The following is a 22,546-nucleotide window of genomic DNA, read 5'->3' on the forward strand; positions in this document are numbered from 1 at the left end:
CTCCTAATGTGAGGACACATGTAGGGAAGTAAAGTGAGTTTTTCCAAATTAGCGGTATATACCCACTTCAGCCTTACCTGCTGCTCAAGCATCCTGTGCTCTCTCTGGCCTGATTCCAGATCCTCTTCTGAAAGTGACATCAAAGAGTCACCCCTTTCTTCACCACCGAAAGGGTGCCTGAGCTCTTTGGTGTTTAAGGAGTTCACATCTAGAGATGAAGATGGCTTGTTTCCGACACCAGCTCCTCCTGTCAAGCCTTCTAGGCTGAAACTGAACACAGAGTGAAGGAGTTAGTTCATTCTATTTCTGAGTCTCCGGAAGGAAGGAGGTTAAGAAATTGCTTCAGGTGTATATTATTTCTATGTCATCGAGCAAAACTATCGTCAAGGGCCTGGCGCAAACGAGTGCTGCCTACCTTCTCCCCACAGGTGTTGGTATGCTGAGAGAGGACTGCATTTAGATTTTCTTTCCTCATTCAACCTGCTCAAACGGTGACCATCTAAGGTCATTTTCTCAAGATTTTTTTCAGTATACCATCTGGATAGACCATATTATCTTACTGAACTTTCGTTTATGTGTGGGTTTTTCCTTGATCTGATGTAATTCATCTTTGCCAAAATCTAACTCAGCTAATGCCAAAGAATTAAACGGCACAGAGAAAACAGGCATGTCAGTCCCTCTCAGAAGCTGAACAGGGACACCTAGACTTGCCCTTGGGTCAGTTAAGTGGACCATTACAACTTTACCTTCAACTACAGTCTAGCTGACCTTTACTAGTTCAGTGTGTGCCCACCCGAGGGACCCGAGTGGTCTTAGGAGTAGCAGCATCTGTGCACATCTGGTCGGTCAACCACTAAATGGTGGACAGGCTTCCTGAGAACTCTGAGTTGCAGACAGGTGCACGGGCCACCTTAAGGAACAAATGGTGAAAAGCTGCTAAGTATAAGAGTTTTAATTTAATTTTTTGGTTTTGATACTGACCCCAAAAGGGGGCAAATTTAGGGCCTATGATCCCTGGAATAATGATGTTGTGGTCTGCAGAGTGAAGAAAGCATGTGTTTTGTGAGCAGGAGACTACAGACAGCAGTCAGCCGCGTACCCACCTTCCTGCGGGGCTGCTAGCCAGAAGAACCCACACCTGCTACAGCTGCAGCGGGAACTGCCTTCCAATAAGCAAGAGAGCAAAACAGAGCTGGAGCCGACCATGTCCTCAGTTATAAGCAGGTGGAAATGCATTTGAAGGTATACGGATGCTATTCAGCTATCTCTGCTCAAACTCTACAGTTAATTCTACAAATAATTCACGGACGCCAATCCAGAGGGCTTGCAATTTGCTTTTTATATTTCATAAAATTACTTATTATGAACTGAAACCATATGCTTCTATTTTTCTCTAGTGGGTCACTTAAACAATAGATTTTTTTTTCTTCTTTCAATACGACAATAGAAGTCATGATTAAGTACAAGTAAATGTGTCTCTGTGAAACTCATTAGCAGTCCCAGGGATAAGGAGACATGCTAAATGAAGAAGAAATTTAGTTTTCTATTGTGAATTGTTTGTAAAGCCTGAGAAACCAGCCTATCATTACCCACAAAACTTAATCCGGAAAATGTTTTAGTAATTAATCTGTCTGCTTAGTTGAGAGAATATGAAACAGTGAGGAATCTGTGAATTTGGAACCTAACGAGAGGGGGGATTTGGAAACACAACAGAAGTAAGTGTGCTTATTGGCTGTCTTGCTTCTGCCATGGTTTTTGTCAGGATATGGGAATCAGGACAGACCAAAAACAAAGACAGAAGTGGTCTACCATACCAGATCCAAGTCTGTGCAGAAAACACCAAAGCTACAGCCACTGGAGACAAGCAGGATGCATCAGGGTACACCATCCACCTCCTAGTCTGTGCCCCTTCGAATGGATTCGTGGTGCCCATAGCAGAGGCAACTCAACACCGCACTCACAGGCGAAGCCGGCTGCCATATGCATTCTAGCCGCACAGAAGCAAGCTCCCAGCCAAAAGCCCAGGTGCTGTGTTTTGGGACTCCCCCTTTGGTGGCTGGACATGGAACAATACCGTACCTTCTGTAATTAAAGTCAGCACTCAGGGCAGCAGAGTAGTGCACACCAGAGGGACACCAGCTCATACTGGGGAGGACATCAAAGGCAGAAACAGAAATGGAGGGAGAAAAGAGGAAACAGGGACAGGGTTATTGGGTTTGAAAAGAAAAGCCATAGTTACAGACAGATGGATTTATCTGATCATCAAAAAATAAGGAGCGTAACATTTAGAATTCAGAAGAAGGCTAGATAGAACAAAAACCACAGAAACTTAAAACTGCCCTACTAACACCCATCTAGACAATGTGCTGGCCATGTCTCTGTCAGTTCGGTATAGGGTAACAACTTTGAACAAAGAACCCACTCTACCCATAGTGCCCCCTCCACGGGTTAGGGGTGTCCCCACCACCGGAGACCATCTCTCCGTGCGCTCCAACATGCCACCCTCAGACCTCAGTGGCCACGGTGAGAATCCTTGACTACACTAAAGTGCCGCTTGACTAAAAGGGACAACACAGATTGCAATGGGGTAGGCTCAGTGGGTCATCAATTTTCTTCTCGTTTTCAGTAAGGGTCCGTCTAAGACAGACGGCTCAGGAGTCTTTCCTCAAAAGGGTATCTTATCAATACTCACAGCCATCTTTAAACCCTACTCATTTAGCTCTTGGGATGAAGATTCACCACATCACAATGGTCACATTTCCTTGTATTTTAATGATAATGAAGGCATGTATGTTATTCAAAATAAAAGGAATTCTATGGAACTGAGTTAGAAATGTGTCTTAATTTTAGGTTTGCATCCATTTCCCCCCACAAGATTAAAAAAAACAAAACAAAACACTCTGTTTGATCATCTACTTTATCTTGGCGCTGCTATTTACTCTCAAGTGGGAGGGACAGAAAACCTAGGGTTGGAAATACCATGTAAATATAACCAGCTAAAAAAATAACCAATTCAAAATTTCAGGTACTCTGTAAAGGGAACTGCCTCAGTAGGTCAGGATTTTTGACTGACAAATCAAAAATCAGTTAAAAATACACTGCTACTATTTGGGGCCTTAAAACTCTTAAGTGACATGTTTTTGTTTTCAGAAGGAGGAATGACAGTAACCCCCCCTCAATTCTCTCTGGAATCCTGCAAATGGGAAGATGTACAGACCCCAAACCACTTGAATACCTTGAATATATTTAGTAACTTTGTTTTGATAAGTGGGGGTTTTCTGGCAGAGGAAAAGACACAAGGAAGGTGGTGAGAAAATAAACAGAAGAACTACCCCTCTGAGCCTTCTAAATCTTTAAAAATCATAGCACTTAAAAATAACTTAAATAGTAAAACACTTAAAATCAGGTTAAATTAATAAATAGCACAAAGCTCAAGGGCAGAAGCAGAAAGGAAAAATTAGCATTTAAGACACATCTCCAGTCTGATAAGCAAAATCAGACTGACTTGTAATTTGCTCGTGTGGGGGAAGCAAGCCTTGATATAATTTTAAAACACACACGAGACTAAGAAGTCCATTCTCTGAATTATTCACTTCATTTTGAATCTCCAAACTGTAATAAAAATTTTAAAGATATCCAACTTATTCAAAACACAACATGGTAAATCAGCAACTGAACATACATTACCAAATTATCATTAAAAAACAAACACAAACAAACAAAAAACTCTCCTACAGTAAACATCCCTTTCCTCTCAGAAAATGATCACGATGTGCGGGAACAGGGTGAAATTTAGGATGAAGAGAATGGAGAGCGACAGGGAGACAGGAGGAGGACATGATGGGGGTCCTAAGGCTGCAGGAAGGAAGCTGCTGGTGGTCCGTCAGCAGCAGCAGACCTGACCCTCCTAGCAGAGAAGTCCTATCACGAGAGTGTTCTGAGAGCATCCTCCAATCTCCTTAATTCCTCTATTACTGGGGGTCACATATAAAGGTTCTCTGGCCTCATTTTGAGATACAGAAAATACCAGATTCTTTAAAAAAAAAACCAACACACACACACACACACACACACACACACACTCATACAACAAACAACGCACAAATATCTTACTCTCCACCTTTTAGCAATTGTGGGAATGTTCCAGTTTTACTAGCTAAGGCTTCATACAGAATTTTAAATTATACTTCACATTCTTCCTGCATTAAAATGACTACGGGCAAAGTGGAGTCTGGTGCTGTTGTGAAGCTCGGTGGGCTCCATGGGACGGCATCCAGCAACCCGCCACCTTCCACTGTCAACGAGTGCAGGCTTCTAGTACGTTCCCAGTGAAGAGCCTGACTGGAGAGCCAACTAGTTCTCTCAAGGGTTCAGACGCTTCTACGGAAAAGGGATTTAACGACTTGTTCCCCTGGGAAACAACTCAACCGAGTCACGATCACCTGAGGCTCATGGGGTATTTGTATCTGAATTCAATTCTGCACCTGAAATCTGGGTGGGACTCGAGGAGGAACCCACTGGAAAAAGACAAAGGGGGAAGGACCACTCCCTGCCAGCTTCCCAAGGAAGAGCTTCGGCTCAGAACTGAAAACATCGCTTTACAGATGTCTCCCAATATGAGAGGCTATGTGTAACTCTACCGTCGTTTTGGGATTTCTGAATTCCGCCCCCCAAATAATGAAAGGAAAGGTCATTACTGACGATTTCTGAACACAGTAAAACTCAGCATCTGAAAAGCAAATCGGCATTTTTGGACTAGAAATGACTTTTCAGTTCATAAGTTACTAATTGTTAGCTTTAATAAATGTTACCTGACAAAAAATAATTAAGGAATTATTGGGAGATGAGCTGATGACTCTTGTTTTCAGAAATGACTACATCAACAATGGAGTAGAGATGGTCAAGGGGCCTAGAATGTGTTGAAAATGTGTTAGGGCCCGTGTGTCAGCTCACAATTCTTTCTGGTTCTTCCCCCTTTTGCGGGGTGGTGGGAAGGGGAAGAAAAAGCACTCCCCAGCGTCCACTAGTCAGGCACAATCAACGTGTCTGAATTCTCCTAGGGACAGTTGGGGAACCCCTATTATCAAAGTGAACTGAACATCAGTAAGTACAAGATGGAAAAAACACTAACCAAAGTTTCCTTTAAAGATAAAAATAGAATAGGAAAAAATTTCAGACTCACAAAACCATTTCATATGCAAATGGACATCAGCAATTAATAAATACCTATACTTTATTTGCCTGAAGCAGACGTGACATTATTGTAAAAGATGGTTTAATCACGGATCAAGCAAAATGAGATGCTTGTTAGTAGAAGCTCGGAGGCAACACAGTTAGTCCATCAAGTTAGTGAACTCTGTACCTTCTCCTATGAATGGGAGGTCTCCTGACAACATCCCCCAGAACTCGCAATGAACTGAAAATGAATGGTGGAAGAGGTCAGTGTTGAGGTGAAACAAATGGACACAAACGCATGAAGCACACAGACATCACAGGGTTGGGGGAGACACAAGCCACTCAGAGAAACAGGACAGGAAGGCAGGGAACGAGAGAGTGTGGAGGAGACAAACCACAAAGATCTGATGGCCCGACAATTTCTGGGGAGGGTTACTCTGCTTCCTCCTTGCTCCAAAGAGTTAATCAGATGACAAGGAATGAGGTTTATTAAATTATAAAAGGATTTTTAAAAGGCCATCTAAAGCTTTCAAAGGGTTTTCTTAAGACTTTAAAATTCAGGTTATAAAATATGCAGACAAGGCTACAAGCATCAAACTCATTCAAGTCCTTCCCTCATCGCCAGAGGCACTGGGGCGGTCGTGCGAGGGGACTACCAAGGCCAGGCTCACAGAGGAGAGGCCATGATATTACACGGGCTGCACACATGAGCAATTAGGTGATAGGGTTCTAGTCTTCGCTTAGTCTTAAGAGCACCATGTAATCTGGGACAAATCACTCAGTCTGAGCTTTAAATTCCTCATCTGAGCTACAGGATCCACAGTCAAGCCAGCTCTGAAATCAAAGTCACGGCAAAAGGACCCATAGTGGGTTATAGAGAAAAAGGGATTGTTGTTTAAAACCAACCCCCATTTCTGGATGCTGTTAGCATCTCTGACAGTATGTCAAGAGACTGCTTTTGCTTCAGGAAGGGAATTCTAGCTATAGGGATCATTCCCCACATCCTGACATATTTTTTTTTAACTGGTGTGAATGCTTTTTTAAAATATAGTGTGAATAAAGCTGGGAAGGAAAGCTTTTAGAAATGGCTTTTTATACAATCCATGCTTTCAAATGTACATAAAAACTACCCAGCAGAAAAAGCAACTGCTGATTTTTAAAGGCAGCATCCTGAACTCTACCAGAGAGTAATATGGAATCACAAAAAGAGCACTAACTAGGAGAGGAGGAACCTAGTTACGGGTAAGCGGTATCAACCACCTGCACCTGTCTCATCGGTGAACCTGCAGACAATGCCACTGGACTCGGGGAGAGGACTGGAAAATCACGGGGACAGTCTGCTGTGAAACAAGTCTGAGAAGAGCAGCACAGGAGCCAAGTGTAAGGCATCGCTGTGAGCTCCACGAAGGCAGGGACTGCAGCTCGCTCACCCGTGTCCCCAGAACCTAGAAATGCCCGGCAGGGGGCCGGCGCTCAGCATGTGTTGGCTGGATAAAAGAATAAACGAGGGGGCGAGTGACCTCAGAGTCCACGTACCTACAGCTCTGAAATCGGAGCCATGTTATGAGGAGGCAGGTCAGCGAATTAAAAAGAGAAAGAGCCATAATGGCTCCGGGTGAGCCTGTCACATCACCTGTGTGTTCGCCCCATCAGCCTGCTCCCTCGGCTGCCTCTCTTCAGCTGGAGAGTAGCTGGGAGGAAGCACAACTTGGTACGTGCAGCAGGAATCATGGCACTTGGTCGTTAGACTGCAAGCCGTCTACTTAAATTCCTGGCAGCAGCCTATGGTCAGAGGCCAACTCCAAACTACCTCCTGCCAGCCTGCTTCCGCAAGAAGGCCTGACACTCGGTCACATATACGCACGCCCCCCAGGACTGGAGGATACGTGGAGAAATAGCAACCATCCAATGATAGCGAATGATTCGTAGGCTCGTTTACTGATTAAATAATCATTCAGACTCCGTCCAAACTTTCTGCATTAGAAATGGACTGCAATTTCTGGGAAGCACTCTGAAAACAGATGGTGTAGGGGCACCTGGGTGGCTCAGTGGGTTAAAGCCTCTGCCTTTGGCTCAGGTCATGATCTCAGGATCCTGGGATCGAGTCCCGCATCGGGCTCTCTGCTCAGCAGGGAGCCTGCTTCCCCCTCTCTCTTTGCCTGCTTCTCTATTTGTGATCTCTGTCTATCAAATAAATAAATAAAATCTTATAAAAAAAAAAAAAAGAAAACAGATGGTGTTGAGGCTAAGACCTCATGTTTGCTTTTTAATTGAAAGCTGACAAGACACTATTCCCTTCCACAAGTTTTTATCTGTAAATGTTATTAACAGATCTGGCCTGAATGACTGTTAGCATTTATTAAACACCCGCCACGTAACAGGCCTATTTCATTTGCAATACTTATTCTTGCAAATACTCTGAAAGGAAGGTATTTTGCAGATGAGAAAATTAAAGCTCAGAGGGGTCAAGTACCTTGCCCAAGCTTATCTACATAGTGAATTACTGAGCTAGGGTTTGAACCCAGGTTCTCCTGACTCCAAAGCCCATCTGCTTTCTTCCGTACCATGGTGTCTCCTAAGTTCTTTTACCACAACACAAAATCACAGAATCAATGCAAGCGGACATCGAGAAACAAAACCAACAGCCCTGCCGGGTCCACCTCACCTGCGTTGGTTCATTTCTGCATCGCTGGCCGCGTTCTTCCCAGGACCCCAGCTGTGCCTCCGGAAAGGGGACAGGGAGCGCATGGAGCTCCTCAGCACAGAGCAGTTCGCGGGCACCTCCGTGATGCTGTCCATTTCCTCCTCCTCCATCTCACCTGAGCCGGCAGCTTCGCCCTCGCTCTCTCGACCCTCAGCTCCCACGCCATGGCTGTAGAAGGCGTCAAGACCCGGCTGATCTCTGGACCTGTTCAAATTTGAAATCTGGGGGAGGGACACATCACTGCCGTGAGAAGAATGTCGATCCAGGGAAGCAGTGTCATCGGTGGATGAACTGGATCCGGTTATGTCACAGACCAGCGGCTCTTCCTCCGGCTGTCAAAGAAAGAAAACACCTACAGTTGGAAAGGGCATGGGGGCATGGCCTCATTACTGCCGACCCAGCAGTGGCTTCACAGTGGCTGCAGAGTGAGCAGGATGGGCAAGATCACAGTTGGCATCAAACAGGTGTTTTCTTTTTGAAAGGACAGTCCCAGTCAGATTCAAAGAGTTCCCGATGAAGGGGTGGTCGAGGTCTGTACTCTCTCTACCCTCTTACTGGAGGTAGGTACACAGATCATTCCCTTCTTTCTTTCTTTCCTTCCTTTTTTAAAAGATTATTTATTTATTTGTTTGACAGACAGAGCTCACAAGCAGGCAGAGAGACAGGCAGAGAGAGAGGAGGAAGCAGGCTCCCCGCTGAGCAGAGAGCCCGATGCAGGGCCCGGTCCCAGGAGCCTGGGATCATGACCTGAGCCTAAGGCAGAGGCTTTAACCCACTGAGCCACCCAGGCACCCCCAGACCATTCCTTTCTTACAGGGGAAAAACATCTAACCCGGGTTCAGGTCAGTTCCACAGGCCAATACCATCAACTGAAACAAAGAGAACCCTTATGTATCCGGGGCTTCTGTATGAAAACTCTAAATCCATATACTATTAGGTTTAATTCTCGCCCCACCCCCCCCGCCCAAGCTTTAACTAAAAACAAGGTTGTCTGTTTGGCAGCCATGATGTCGTCCTGAAGTTAATATTCCCAAAGGAAGTCTGTAACTGTTTTAAGAGGCCTTTTGAAAACCATAGAATAGCTTATGACCCTACCTAAAATCTGCCACAAATGCCCACATTCTGGCCTTGAATGCCTACTTGGAAGAAATCTGTTCCTTTTCTCATTTCACTAGGGACTAGCAGTATCATCAAGCCAAATTACATATAAAATAATCAATCCTGGCAATGGAGTCTTGAGCACGTGATGAGGTTCTTTTCCTGGCCAGCGTCAAGGGCTTAAGAGAAATAGTCCAATTCTGATTCCCGGTAGCCCGACGTTCTGTTTGCTACATACACCAGAGCACAGAGTGTAACAGAGGGAGAGATAAGCATCCTGAGACTCGAAGGATGAATTTATCCAGAAGATAAGTACAAACATCGAGAAGATGCATGATCGCAGTCTCAGATCTGGGCACTGAACTGTCTTAACATCTTAATTATTTATTTATTTATTTATTTATTTATTTATTTTTAAAGATTTTATTTACTTATTAGAGAGATAGAGAGAGAGCACAAGTAGGCAGAGCAGCAGGCAGAGGAAGAGGGAGAAGCAGGCTCTCTGCTGAGCAGGGAGCCTGATGTGGGGCTTGATCCCAGAACTCTGGGATCATGACCTGAGCCGAAGGCAGCTGCTTAACCAACTGAGCCACCCAAGTGCCCCCTGTCTTAACATCTTTATTGTGTTCTTCCAGGAAAGGGAGCAGGGACTAGGGAAAGGCATTCTGTAGTTTATTTTTCCTCCTTCACAGTATTTTCCTAATTAGCCAGTCTACTCAAAGTTTTAATTAAGAGTGAAGAAACTTACAGTTCTTTGAGAAAGATTTTAAAAATTATGAGAACTAATGAGCCTTTAGGCTTTGGAACAGAAAGTAAGACCTATTCTCTAGAAGGAGAGTATTTTCAAATGTTTATATTAACACTTCAAAATCATTCTTTACAACTTTTGGGCTGAATCTCTTCCAGCTTATAGGAATTTTTTTCTACTCTGTGGCAGAAAATGAAATCTTAAAAAAAAAAAGCATCTGCCTTCATTCAATTGCTCTTGAAATGATGTGTGACGGATGAGACGAAAAGGGAGATGTGGGGGTCATCGGGACCCAGACTGACTCTCGGGCCCTCCTCGTACACAGACATTGAGCAGGGAGCAAGACGTGAACTCAGGCTGATTCTAACTAAAACTGCCCTTCTGTTCCTCTCATCATCTTTAAAAAACCCTGCGGGGGCAGGGCAGGCACCTGGGTGGCTCAGTCAGTTAAGCATCTGCCTTTGGGCCATAGGCACCCCAATGTTCATAGCAGCAACATCCACAACAGCCAAACTGTGGAATGAGCTGAGATGCCCTTCAACAGACGAAGGGTTAAAGAAGATGTGGTTCACATACACAATGGAATATCACTCAGCCATCAGAAAGGATGAATAGCCAACTTTTGCATCAACATGGACAGGACTGGAGATTATGCTGAGTGAAATAAGTCAAGTAGAGGAAGTCTGTTATCATATGGTTTCACTTGTATGTGGAGCGTAAGGACTAGCATGGAGGACGTTAGGAGAAGGAAGGGAAAAACGAAGGAGGGTAGAATCGGAGGGGCAGACTATCCATGAGAGACTGTGGACTCAGAGAGACAAACTGAGGGTTTTAGGTGGGAGGGAGTGGGAAGCTGGGTTGGCCCAGTGATAGGTAATAAGGACGGCACAGACTGCGTGGAGCACTGGGTGTTATACGTAAACAATGACCCTTGGAACACTACGTCAAAAACTAATGATGTACTGTATGGTGAACTAACACAACACAGTAAAAAATATTTTTTAAAAAGTGGGGGGGGGGGCGCCTGGGTGGCTCAGTGGGTTAAAGCCTCTGCCTTCAGCTCAGGTCATGATCCCAGGGTTCTGGGGTCGAGCCCCTCATCAGGCCCTCTGCTCAGTAGGGAGCCTGCTTCCCTCGTCTCTGCCTACTTGTGATCTCTGTCTGTCAACTAAATAAATGAAATCTTTAAAAAAAAGCATCTGCCTTCAGCTCAGGTCATGATGCCAGGATCCTGGGACCAAGCTGAGCCCCATGTCATCAGGCTCCTTGCTCATCAGGAAGTCTGCTTCTCCCTCGTCCTCTGCCCCTCCCCTCCCATGCTCTTTCTCTCCGCCCCCCTTCAAATGAATACTTTAAAAAAATCTCTTAAAAAAAAGCCTCTGCAAGAACAAGATCTCGAAGCCCTGTGTTCCCTACACTGGGCCACACTGTAAAATTAAATGATGCTTTAACCAAGTAGATTGTAAAACCGGGTAGGTAATATTTTAAAATAAACTCAACTGTTCTTTTTAAGTTACTGAGGGCTAACCTGCGCATCTTAGAGCGTTCAATCATGAAGCTGCTCTCCAGAGAGAGGAACAATGTAGATGGTCGCAAATACTGGCTTCAGGATGTCTTGGCTTTCTCAGTGTGTCCTCCCCTCAAATGTAATTGGTTACGATTAGATCATACAACATGAGGAAGGCCCCTAATTCCTACAGGAGCTGTGTCCTTGCGTGAAGAGGAGAGACATGGGGAGAGACCAAGGGAGGTAGAGCTTGAGGCCACGGAGTGCTGGCCAGCAGCAGAGGCTTCGACAGGAGCCGGGGAGAGATTCTCCCTCAGAGCCTCCCGAGGGAAAGCTGCTGCCCCTCTGGTACCTCGACTGTAGGCCCTCCTGTCTCCCAAACCGTGAAAGAATACATTTTTGTTGTTACATGCCACCAAATTTGTGGTAATTGGTGACAGCAGTCCTAGGAAACTATATACTCACCCTCAAGCTGCTTTGTTTTTAATTCTCAGAAGAGTACCAAGGGACAAAGAGAAGGGCCGTGTAAAGCAAAATGCATGACGGGCTTATTGTCAAACACACAAGCTAGGCTTTGAAGGAATTGAAAAGGAGTTCAAGTTTCCACTTGGCTATTTATCATATATTCTCACAAACTGGGGCTTCCCGATGAGGAAATGATGTGCGGACGACAGAAGAGGTCCTTCCTCTTGATTTGGCACCTAATGGCCTTACGGGGGCACAGCCTTGAAAGACCACCTGTTATCTCTCTGGTACTTTACTCATCCGAGACTTAACAAGCAAACAAGCAACCACCCTTTTGTAAGACATTAAAACAAGATGGGAAAATTATTGTTGGCCTGTTTGTACACATTTTGAGGAAGCAATCTGTCTAGCATATATCTGCAACACAGTGTTGATCCTGGTGTGTGCTAGGACACTTCCTAGTGTTCAACAATTATGAGCTTGTAGTTATTACTTGGAAAAGGGAAAACCAGGACAAACTCAATAATTGAGGTCAGTCTTCCTTCCTAAATATTGGAGGTGAATGGTTTTTCTTTAATGCTGGATTAAATCTAAAGAAGGCTCTGAATTACTTTTGCCCAAGACTTACGTGTTCTCAAAAGAATTTCCCAGCTTCATCATGTCTTTATGCTACCCTGGCAGAAAAGAAAGTAGTCGGGGGTGTAATAAAAAATTAAACCCAGAACATGGTCCCAGTCTTTCTACTGCTACGCATCTGTCTACTGGATAAGCCACTTTCTCAATCTGTCTACCTAAGATGATGATCTTTCCATCGGAAGAGGCTAGACCTTAATATCAGGCAAGGTACTATTTTCATCATGAATAGAGGGAACAAGTGGGTTTTTTAAGCGTCTGATTTTTTTTTCCCCCCAGTATTCCCTTCCGGTCTCTGAACTAATTAACTTATTAATAATAAGTTCTTACAGATATCTGCCAAATAAAGAAATACAAGAAGCGATACTTTCACCATTGTCCCCCTCCTCACAGAAAGTAGCAGGTTTGGGGATGCTGTTTTTCCATTTGTAAACCAGAAGAGGAAAAATTATGGCTTCTGTCACATAACAGAATGTTCCATGCCTAATATTTGAAGCCATTCTTAAACAGTTTTTGAATTATATGTTGGGTCTTTCTTTGGAGAAGTCTTTTCTCTTAAAATGTCTGCTAATAAGGGCGTCTGGGTGGCTCAGTGGGTTAAAGCCTCTACCTTCAGCTCAGGTCATGATCCCGGGGTCCTGGAATAGACCCTGTGTTGGGCTCCCTGCTCAGCGGGGAGTATGCATCTCCCCTTCTCTCTCTGCCTACGTGTGATCTCTGTCTGTCAAATAAATAAATAAAATCTTAAAAAAAAAAGTCTGCTAATTAAATGACTTACAGAGACTTATATTAGTCCTGATTATCTGCAGAAAAGGTGCCAGTGTAGTTTTTCTTCCCTTAAAGGCAGGTGACCAGAATATAATTCTTTGCTAAATACAAATTTTTTATTTTCTGTTTCCCTTAAGATGTAGTACTGGGAATGGGTTAAGGCAGAGAAGGAAGAGAGATGCAGAAAGTAGACACAGGAGAGGAGGGTGGCTGGGAGTTGTGCTTGTTTGTGCCAAAGTGAGTGCCCTGGGAGGAAGACAGCGGAGTCTAGAGCTGAGACTGACACATGAGCCTTCCTCCCGTGAGCTGTCCTGAATGGTTTTCCTCACACACACAAAACCTATCGTGGCTACCAACAGCTTCCTTTTCCTTACAGTTTATGCCATCTTGAAAATCTGCAAACGGTGATCAGCCTTACAAAGATCTCTAGGAGTCAAAGAGAAAGCCTGCAAAAAATGGGCCTAGTGAGTAATACAAAGGCTTGTCCACAAGCTCCAGCCCCTGTCCGACAGCTTGGACTCTGGGGGCAGTGACCCAAGGATACTGTTTTGCTTAATTTAAGGTAAAATAAACTAGGGAAACTGATATTACAAAATAATGATATAAATAAAAGTTAACGAGAAAGGCTAAATTAAATGCTGCTGCTGTCTACATAAAGCTGGGGAAACTATGACTGTTACTTGGGCATACAGGCAGCACGACTATTCCATAAATATGATTAACGATTATTTACTGGATACTTGCCACGGGGGGGGGGGCTCTGCACTAAGTGATTTAGATGTATTTGTTCTTTTCACATTTGACTTAGTAGGTATTATTCTCATTTGATACACGAGACAACTGAGGTCCAGTGAGGCTACATAATAAGATTCTAATTTAACTGGTCTGGGGTAAGGGCCAGATTCTTTTTCTTCTTCTTAGAGCTCTCCAGATGATTCTAAATACAGCTAGGACTCAGTCCCATTATTATATATGACAGATTTGTGATAAAAATGTTCTAAAAAGTTAAGATGGACTCCAGTCCTACATGTAAAAGCCAAAATTATAAATGTCCTAAAAGAAGACATCTTGACAGGGGGCAGACAAATCAGTAACAGGACAGGACACAGGTAGCAACAGCCATAAAAAAATGAATGCATTATACTTCACCCAAATTCTAAACATTTAGTACAACAACACATGTTTATGAAAGCAAACAGGGAAGCCATGCACAGCAAGAAAATATTTGCAAAACATAATCTAATGAAGTACTGGTATCCAGGATACCATATACAATTCCTACTTTTCAACAACAAAAAGACAAACAAATCAATTTTTTTTTTAATTGCCAAGAAATGTGAACACACACTCCACAAAGGACAATATGCAAGTGGCCAATAAACACATGAGAATGTGTTATCGCTGGTTGTCAAGGAAATGTAAATCAAAACGGTAATGAGCTACCACTACACACACACCAGAAATGCTCAAGTTAAAACAATTATACATGTTGATAAGAGCACAGAGCAACCAAAATTCTCATACACTGCTGGTGAGAACGTAAAATGATACAACTGCTGTGGAAAAAGGTCTGGCCACTTTTTATAAGACTAAACTGATACCTGCCATATGATCCATCAGTTTCACTTGTCTACCCAGTAGAAATAATAACATTCATATTCTGTTTGTATGAGGCTCTGAAATAAAGAGAACTAACCTGGGATGGGAAAAAATTGGAACAGTTGTTGCCTCCAGGGGACTGACGAGGAGAGAGACTGAAAAGGGGCATAACCAAACTCCCCAAAGTGAAGGTAACAGCCTGATTCGTATGGAGGTTTGGATTATAAGGATGAATGGATTTGTTAAAAGTCGCCGAGGTACAGCTATAATGGAAAACAGTATGTAGGTTCCTCAAAAAATTAAAACTAGAACTGTTCTCTAGAATCTAACAATGTCCTACTTCTAGATATGTATCCAAAGGAAATAAAGCCACTGTCTTGAAGAGGTACCTGCACTCCCGTGTTCTCAGCATCAAGACGTGGAAGCAGCTTACGCATCACAGACAGCTGAACAGGTAAAGTAAATGTTACTCAGAGTTTAAAAAAAAAAGAAGAAGAAGAAGAAGAAGAAGAAGAAGGAAACCCCGCCATTTGCAACAACACGGATGGACCCTGAGGGCATCATGCTAGGTGAAATAAGCCAAAGACGACTTTTACATGATGTCACTTCTATATGGAAACTGCAAATGGCAACTCTGAGCAACAGAGAGTGGAACAGGGCTTCCCCAGAGGGTGGGGGAAATGGGGAGATGTTAGTCGAAGGGACCAAGCTCTCAGTCAGGAGATGAATCAATTCTGAAGACCCAACGGACGGCATGACGACCACGGTTACTAACGATGCACTGTGGACCTGAAGTCTGCTAGGACAGTGAATCTCACGTGTTCATACCATCTGCACAGAGGTAACTCTGTGAGGTGACAGACACTTCCGGCCTGATTGTGGTAAGCATTTCACAACTTGACTATCAAAGCATCTTCTTGTACATTTAAATATGCACAATTCTTATCTGCTATAACTCATAAAGCCGAGGGAAAAGTCACTCAACTGTGCCTTTTTCACTGCATGGAGAATTTATAACAAACAAAAAACAACTCTATTAACACATACTGAATTCTAAGTATTCAGGGGTCAAAGTGGATTGTTACCTGTAACTTGCTTAAAAATGCATCAAAGAAATTAGATGCACTAACTGGTGAGTAGAGAAAGGAAGGACAGTTGCACAGGTGTGTAACAAAGCAAGGGTATGACGTTAAGGGTGGAATCCAGGGGGTGGGTGCTCACTGCACAGCTCTTCCAACTTCCCTGGATGCTGCAGCATTTTCTTAATAAAGTGTTGGGGGAAAATGCCCGACTGGCTCTCTTAACCAAGAATCACATCAGATTGATAATGTATAGGTATAGAAAGAAGAGTGAACATTATGTAACATAAGTATATATACATATAAAAACAACTACACACTTTCTATTACCACACCCGAAGGAATGTTTAATATTGCTAAAATACTAGTCCTTTAATTTTTAATAACTTATTCATTAAATATTTATGAATTGTTGTCTATGATACACAAGGCACTGTCACGTGCCTTTGGCAAATAACAGCTCATGTTTTAAATATGTAATATGTCCCAACTGTTTAATCCATTTGTGTGCGATAATTTGTCTAAGAATCTTAAGCATGTGACAGTGAGCTGCTTCACAGTTCTGAAATTATAGTAAGTTTCAATACTTGTGCATAAATAATAAAGTTTTTTGAATTTGGGTTCTGTAAGTATAACTACTTTTATCCCTGAAAGGCTAAAAACTTTTTGGCTTGGTGACCAAGTACTTGAGAGCGAACTAGCTTAAGAAAGGAAGTGTGCTTCCTTAAGACTTAGCATCTTAGGGGAGTTTCTCTGATTTTCTCAACTGTGGATACATTTTACAGCCTGGAGGAAAAAACAAGGTATGAGTGCTTTATCTAATTCTCCTTGGGAAAAAAGCAACTATCAATATTTTCGTGGACTTCAATTAACCTTTTGGATAATAGGGTAGCTGAGATTATGTATTTTATGATCATTCTTTCTTTGCTAGTGCCAAGAAAAAGTCCAAGATTTCTTCCTATTTTAAAAACATAACCTAGGGGTACTTGGGGTGGCTCAGTTGGTTAAGTGTCTGCTTTCACCTCAGGTCATGATCTTGGGGTCCTGGGATCAAGCCCCTCACTGGCCCCCCTGCTCAGCGGTGAAGCCTGCTTCTCCCTCTCCACCCAACTCATATGCTCTCTCTCAAGTAAAATAAATAAAATCTTTAAAAAAAAATCTAAATTTTATGCTGTTGATCTATGGAGAAGATGACGACCTTAGAACTAGCAAATATTCAGGAGAATAATCAGGAAGCTCCTCTCACCCGAGTCCTATTTACTGGAAGGCAGGCTGGACGGAAACTTAAGGGTAAGGCAAAGGGTTTGTGACCAACACTGCGGGCTGAAGAGACCTCTATGAGGCAAGAGTGTGTGTGTGACACACACACACACACACACACACACACACACACGGCTGTAGGAAGTGACCTAACGCACTACTCATGGTTCGCAGAGAAGAATGTTGTGATGCCTTGCCCAGAGATGATTTTTTAGAGACGGGAGAGGGGAAGGCACTCCAGGACAGGGTGATGCTTCACAGCACACGCTGTGTGGCTGTCCACTGAGGCAGCCGGGGAGGGACACCACCCTGCTTCTGTGTAAATCACTGGCTATTAAAGCAGGTGTCTGGAGATCGAGACAGGGAAGAGATCGGAGAGTCAGGCCTACGTACGATGTCAGGACTGTGACTTACCAGCTGAGTAATCTGGACGACACCTCTCTACCAGTCAAAGCCGGCATTCCCTCAGGAGTTTAATGAGGATAAAACCACCCACCTCACAGGGTTGTGGGGAGCTCGAAATGAGATCACATACATTATAAGAAACTCGGGTCAGTGTTGAGTACATAGTAACCACTTGGTTAAGTATTAGCCTGTCTCTCTCTCTCTCCCCTCTCCCCTTTTCCTTTCATACGCTACCCCTTGGCTTTAGGAATGCTGGAGAAAACTCTTATTGCAAAACCTCTCTTGGTCACAACCAACTTTGGGAAAGTGGAAAGAGCTAAGAGGAAGAACCCTCTAGATCTTGCCCCAGGCCATGCGACATTCTCGTGCTCGCACAAAGAGATGACGGTGCACCCACCGTTTCTGGTTTTTCTGAGCCACTACGGTACAAAATGTGGGTAGAAGTTGCTCTGGGGAATATGCTCCAACTCTTAACAGTTCTATCTGTCTAGTCATCCTGAAAAAACTGCCCAATCTAGCACCAGCCATTCGTCTGAACAATCTCCTCAATGTTTTTGGCAGTCTGAGTAAGGACGCAAAACACAGGAAATTGGAATTCTCTTTAGCTAGGAAAATCACTGGGTTTAGCGAGCAGAAATCACTACCATTCTGCAGACATGGCAGTGTCCGGGGACGAGCTGTCACGCACCTAGGAGGGAGCAAGCAAGTCTTTCTTAATGAAGACTCTGCAGTTTTAAAACACCTTTTGACTACGAAAAATCTCAGACACACATAAATGTTTAACAAATCCCCGGGTATTCATGACCCAGTTTACGTGACTGTCCGTAATTCGATTCTGAAGCGGGAACTGAGAGATATCATCTGTTTATCTGAGACACAAGTAAAATATTCTGAGAGACATGCCCCTTCAGAATGGCATTCCTCTTGGCAGTGGGGGATGGTTCAGAAGTCCTTACAATGAAAATCTCAAAGTCACAGTGGAAATTACCCAAATTCTATTATTTTTTTTTTAAAAAACCATTATTTCCCTCTTTCTAGATCACCTCAAAGGAGGAGAGAGCTTCCCAGGGTGCAGATTTTTTTACTTTATAGAAACCACTGAATCAATCTGCTGCGAGTAAAAATGACAGGAATCCTGAAGTTCTGTGAATTTTTCCAAGGACCCTCCCAAAAGACAGTGAGGACAAGGAAAAGGAACATGGTGGAAAAGAATTAGGGGAGGCCAAATGGGCACTCATTGAGAGCCACTGGACAAGTGAAAAGAAAGTGTTTGAGGGGACATTTACAGAGGCTTTAAATATGCGCTAGCCCAGGATCCCAGGATGCCTCTCCTGTAACTTATGGGACAGCTTCATAAAGGCGTGCTCCCAGCTGCTGTGTTTCTGCCCCCTCACCCGCCTCTCGATTAAGACAACCACGTGTGGCATATGACTGAGTACCACTGCGGATCCTGCTGTGGGAAAGCCCGCTATTCTGCTTCTCAGGAGACAAAACAGAACTCGCTGCTACTAGATACAAACATAAGCAAAAGAAAGCAAACCGCCCTCATCCCCCGACCCTTTGGAGAGCCTCAGATGATATGAAAACACACGGTGACTCATGTGCATGGGTCTGGCTCTTCACTGGGGAGAAGACAGTCTGGGTTCCCCAGCAGAGATCTAGAAAGTTCCAATTAAGCAGGCTAGATGAGGAGGGGTGACATCACCAAGCTGGGCAACGAGCTTCAGGCCTAAACACATTAATCAGAAATGCCTCTACGGTTAGTTTATACACATGACGTGTTACAGTCTGAGCTGCGGTCCCTTCCTGCCCACTGAAAAGCATTCACCTTCCTCTGATTAAATTCACACCAAAGGAACTCCCATTTCGTTAGGCTTCAAAGCCTGCGTGTAACCAGCCACAACTCTACAGAGGATAAAGTGGCTGACGCCTTTTTCTAAGCCCCGGCCACCTGGAGCTCCCTTCTCTGGAAGGGAGGACGCTTTCTTCTCCAGGATCACACAGAGCTGGAGATGCTCAGTATGGTCGGCAGGGGTCGCATACTGAGGTGCACAGTACCTTGGGGAAGATGATGCTGTCCACTTCTTCGCTGGGTGAGTGAAAGAGGTCAGAGTCACTGCCGGATTCTCTTTTGAGGACTCCTTGTTTTGAGGCACACTCTCTGCCCAGTCCAACATCCAGGAAGTTCTCACATTCTGAGAAAGAAAATATATTCAGCCAATACCTTTTCATTGCAGCCATTCACCTTATAAGTCAACCAACTAACGTCCCCTCCTTCTAGTATTAAGCAGCTGTAAAGGACGCGGTCGGATTGGTAGCTTTTTAACTCTAGTATCCCAGTTCTAGGGTGACTGTTACTATGAGACAACCATGAGTTTGCCATGTAAACCAAAGGCACCAAAAGATAAAATGGTAATTTAGAACCACAATTCCATCTGTATTTAGGTATTTAAGTGGGAATCTTTTCCTCTTGGTAGTTAGAAAATATTTTCTTTTGCTACTAAAATCAGATGTCCTTCATTAGGAAACTATGGCCAAATTTCTAAAACTTAAGTTCTTTCTGGAAACTTGTTACCTAGCCAAACACTAGGATTAATAAAGGAGGGAAAGCATATCTAATACAAATGTCAGTATACTACACTTACGGGTTTTATTGAGTAATAACAGAAATGGAATTGTTTAGCTTCTACCTTAAGCAGACCTGACATTGGGGAATAATCACTAAAGAGAAATGTATCGTCTAGAATCTGTCTTCAGTTCAATAACTATCCTAGGGACTCTGGTGAATCAGACAGAGGGGGCCCTGACAGAAACATTATGCTGTAGATCAAGGAGTTCTAAACACTCAGTACACTGAAATTAGCAGGGTATTTAACCCACTTTCTCCTATTAATTCTGTAACAAAAGGGACATAAGACCTAGAAGCAAAAGAATTAAAAATATTTGTATGTGGTAAAAGCAAGAGCCCAATGAAAGTCAGCTAGTGGGTAGGTATCAACCTCCTTCAAGAAGTCTGGAGAGTGAAGCATTTCCATTTCAGTTAGCATTTTTATATGGGATTCAGACACACATATATCAACTCTGCAGGTGATACTAAGCGACGAGGGACACAACAGATCAGAAGGCTACCACTTCATGAACACGCCACCTGGAGGTTTTAGTTGAAAGCAGATTCAAGAGGAGCTGATGATACAAGGTGACAGCAAAACAAAAAATACCGATGGCTTCAGACTCTATTAATAGACAGTGTACCCAAATCCAAAATGGGGACAGTCCTACCATTATGTGACAGCTACACTGCACCCACAGGATGAAGTCTGTCCCTAGGTAACATTTAAAGTCAAACACTGATAAACAGAAATGCATGCATGGTGAGGTCACAACAGTGGAAACACTCAAGAACCACGTGACTTGCACAGGAGCTTGAAGAAAATGTGTCCAAAGGCAGCTGCAGATTTGCTGTGTGCTGTTCCAGAGGCAGAACAAAAAGCCTGCTGTGTGGAAGCCACGGAGCTTTGCTAGAAGTAGGCTTCTGGGCAATGGGTTGGGAGTTCCAGATAAAGTAACCCGTCACTTCACCAGAAGGGGTGGAGCAAAGGCTGAACGACTTTGTCAAGAGGTTTCAGAAAAGATGCATACACAGAAGGGGAAGTGGAGATTAGACAACCCCCAATGTCTCCCTAAATTCTCAGGGTCTATGTTTGGACAATAATTGTACGTGTGTGTGTGTGTGTGTGTGTGTGAGAGAGAGAGAGAGAGAGAGAGAGAGAGAGCGTGCACATGTGCGTGCACACTGCAGGATGAGAAAAGAAAGTTTCTCTTATCTGAATTAGCTAATTATTGATCATTAATAAATTTTTTGCCCTGGATTAGCTGGGAATCTTAGAGGAAGGATCAAAGAACACTGTACTGGTATACAGGTCATGAATTACTTGACCATAAAATTACTTCCTCTGTCAGTTAGTATTTGACTAGGTATTGGGGATTATCCAAATAAAAAGAGATATTTAGTCTGTGTATGTGTGTGGGGTAATTTACAATCTTGTAATAGAAGCAGACATATGAAGAGACAGTTCCAACATAGAAGTACACAAAGGATGCCACCGGGAGCAAGGCGGGGCCCACAGATTAATCTGAAAATGTTTCATTAAAGGAAAAAAAGAAAAAAACCCTAGTCTATTTCAGTCTTGGTTGGTCCAAACTATTTCTGAGTGTTTCATTCAATGGGAATAGCCCTGCCTTTAAAAGACTGGAAATCATGGGTATTCTGGACCACCCCTCCCGCCACCAATTTCGGAGAGTATGTACTCACTTAGGTGGAGTTGGTGTGTGTGACCTTTCTACTTCTCCCCCTTTCCCCACTTGGAAAAATCAAAAACTCCATTTCATGGTTGAGGGGAAAACAGGGGGCTGGCCAAGAAAAGAAAGGGCTGTCGCAGCACTATGCTGAGCTGCTGGTCTCCAGCTGGCAGGCAAACAGACCACGTCCCAAGTCCAGACTGGAAAACAAACCAATTCAAGACGTTCTAATGGAAAATTCACAGGGAAGATCCAGATTCAGCCCTGGTAGGAATAGCTCACCCAGAAAATAAATCTGGGCCAGCAAATCAAGCTGGAGGATGACTCCGCTGTGTGATACAATCCTAACTGTCGAGCTGGAGGCCAGCAGTGGGAGGAGAAAAACAGGGAACAAGGGGGGAGAAAAAGATCCTAAGCCATCATGAAACCCCACTAAAGGCAAAGTTAATTCCCACTGTATGTCACAGGCCTTCCTACCGGCCCTCTTCCTTAAGAATAAGGGGGAGCAACACATGCAGGTAGAAGCAAGAACACTGAGCACTGACTGCTTTTAGAGTCGGTCCTGTTTGGCTTAAATCTCCCTCAGCTGACTTTTAGCAGCAGGATCCCAGGCAACAAGTCATTTAACCCCTAAGCCTTCATTTCCACACCAGTGAAACGGGACAATCAGGACCTCCCTAAAACAGCTGTAGAGACTGTTAGAAAGAATTTATGAAAACGGTAATCAGAGCCCTGCCCCTTGCACACATCAGGTGTGTGACAAACACACCTAATGAAGGCGAGCCTTCGTTATTAACCTACGCTGT

General features: G+C 43.7%; 1 protein-coding gene across 15 annotated transcripts in view; it reads right to left on the reverse strand.

The window, feature by feature from the left end:
- Window positions 1-22,546, reverse strand: part of AKAP13 (A-kinase anchoring protein 13) — a 179,085-nt gene that overhangs the window by 76,433 nt on the left and 80,106 nt on the right. For 8 of the 15 annotated variants that reach the window (XM_032342090.1, XM_032342091.1, XM_032342089.1 and 5 more), the window contains 5 exons: window positions 19,500-19,636; window positions 7,841-8,211; window positions 5,363-5,416; window positions 2,080-2,145; window positions 78-270 (listed from right to left, as the gene is read on the reverse strand). In XM_032342090.1, coding sequence (XP_032197981.1) covers window positions 78-270; window positions 2,080-2,145; window positions 5,363-5,416; window positions 7,841-8,211; window positions 19,500-19,636 — 821 coding nt within the window. The remainder of the gene's footprint in view (window positions 1-77; window positions 271-2,079; window positions 2,146-5,362; window positions 5,417-7,840; window positions 8,212-19,499; window positions 19,637-22,546) is intronic. The other 7 variants (XM_032342095.1, XM_032342098.1, XM_032342102.1 and 4 more) reach the window with 3 other exon arrangements.

Source organism: Mustela erminea, chromosome 5, assembly GCF_009829155.1.
Source record: "Mustela erminea isolate mMusErm1 chromosome 5, mMusErm1.Pri, whole genome shotgun sequence".
Taxonomy (NCBI): Eukaryota; Metazoa; Chordata; class Mammalia; order Carnivora; family Mustelidae; genus Mustela; species Mustela erminea.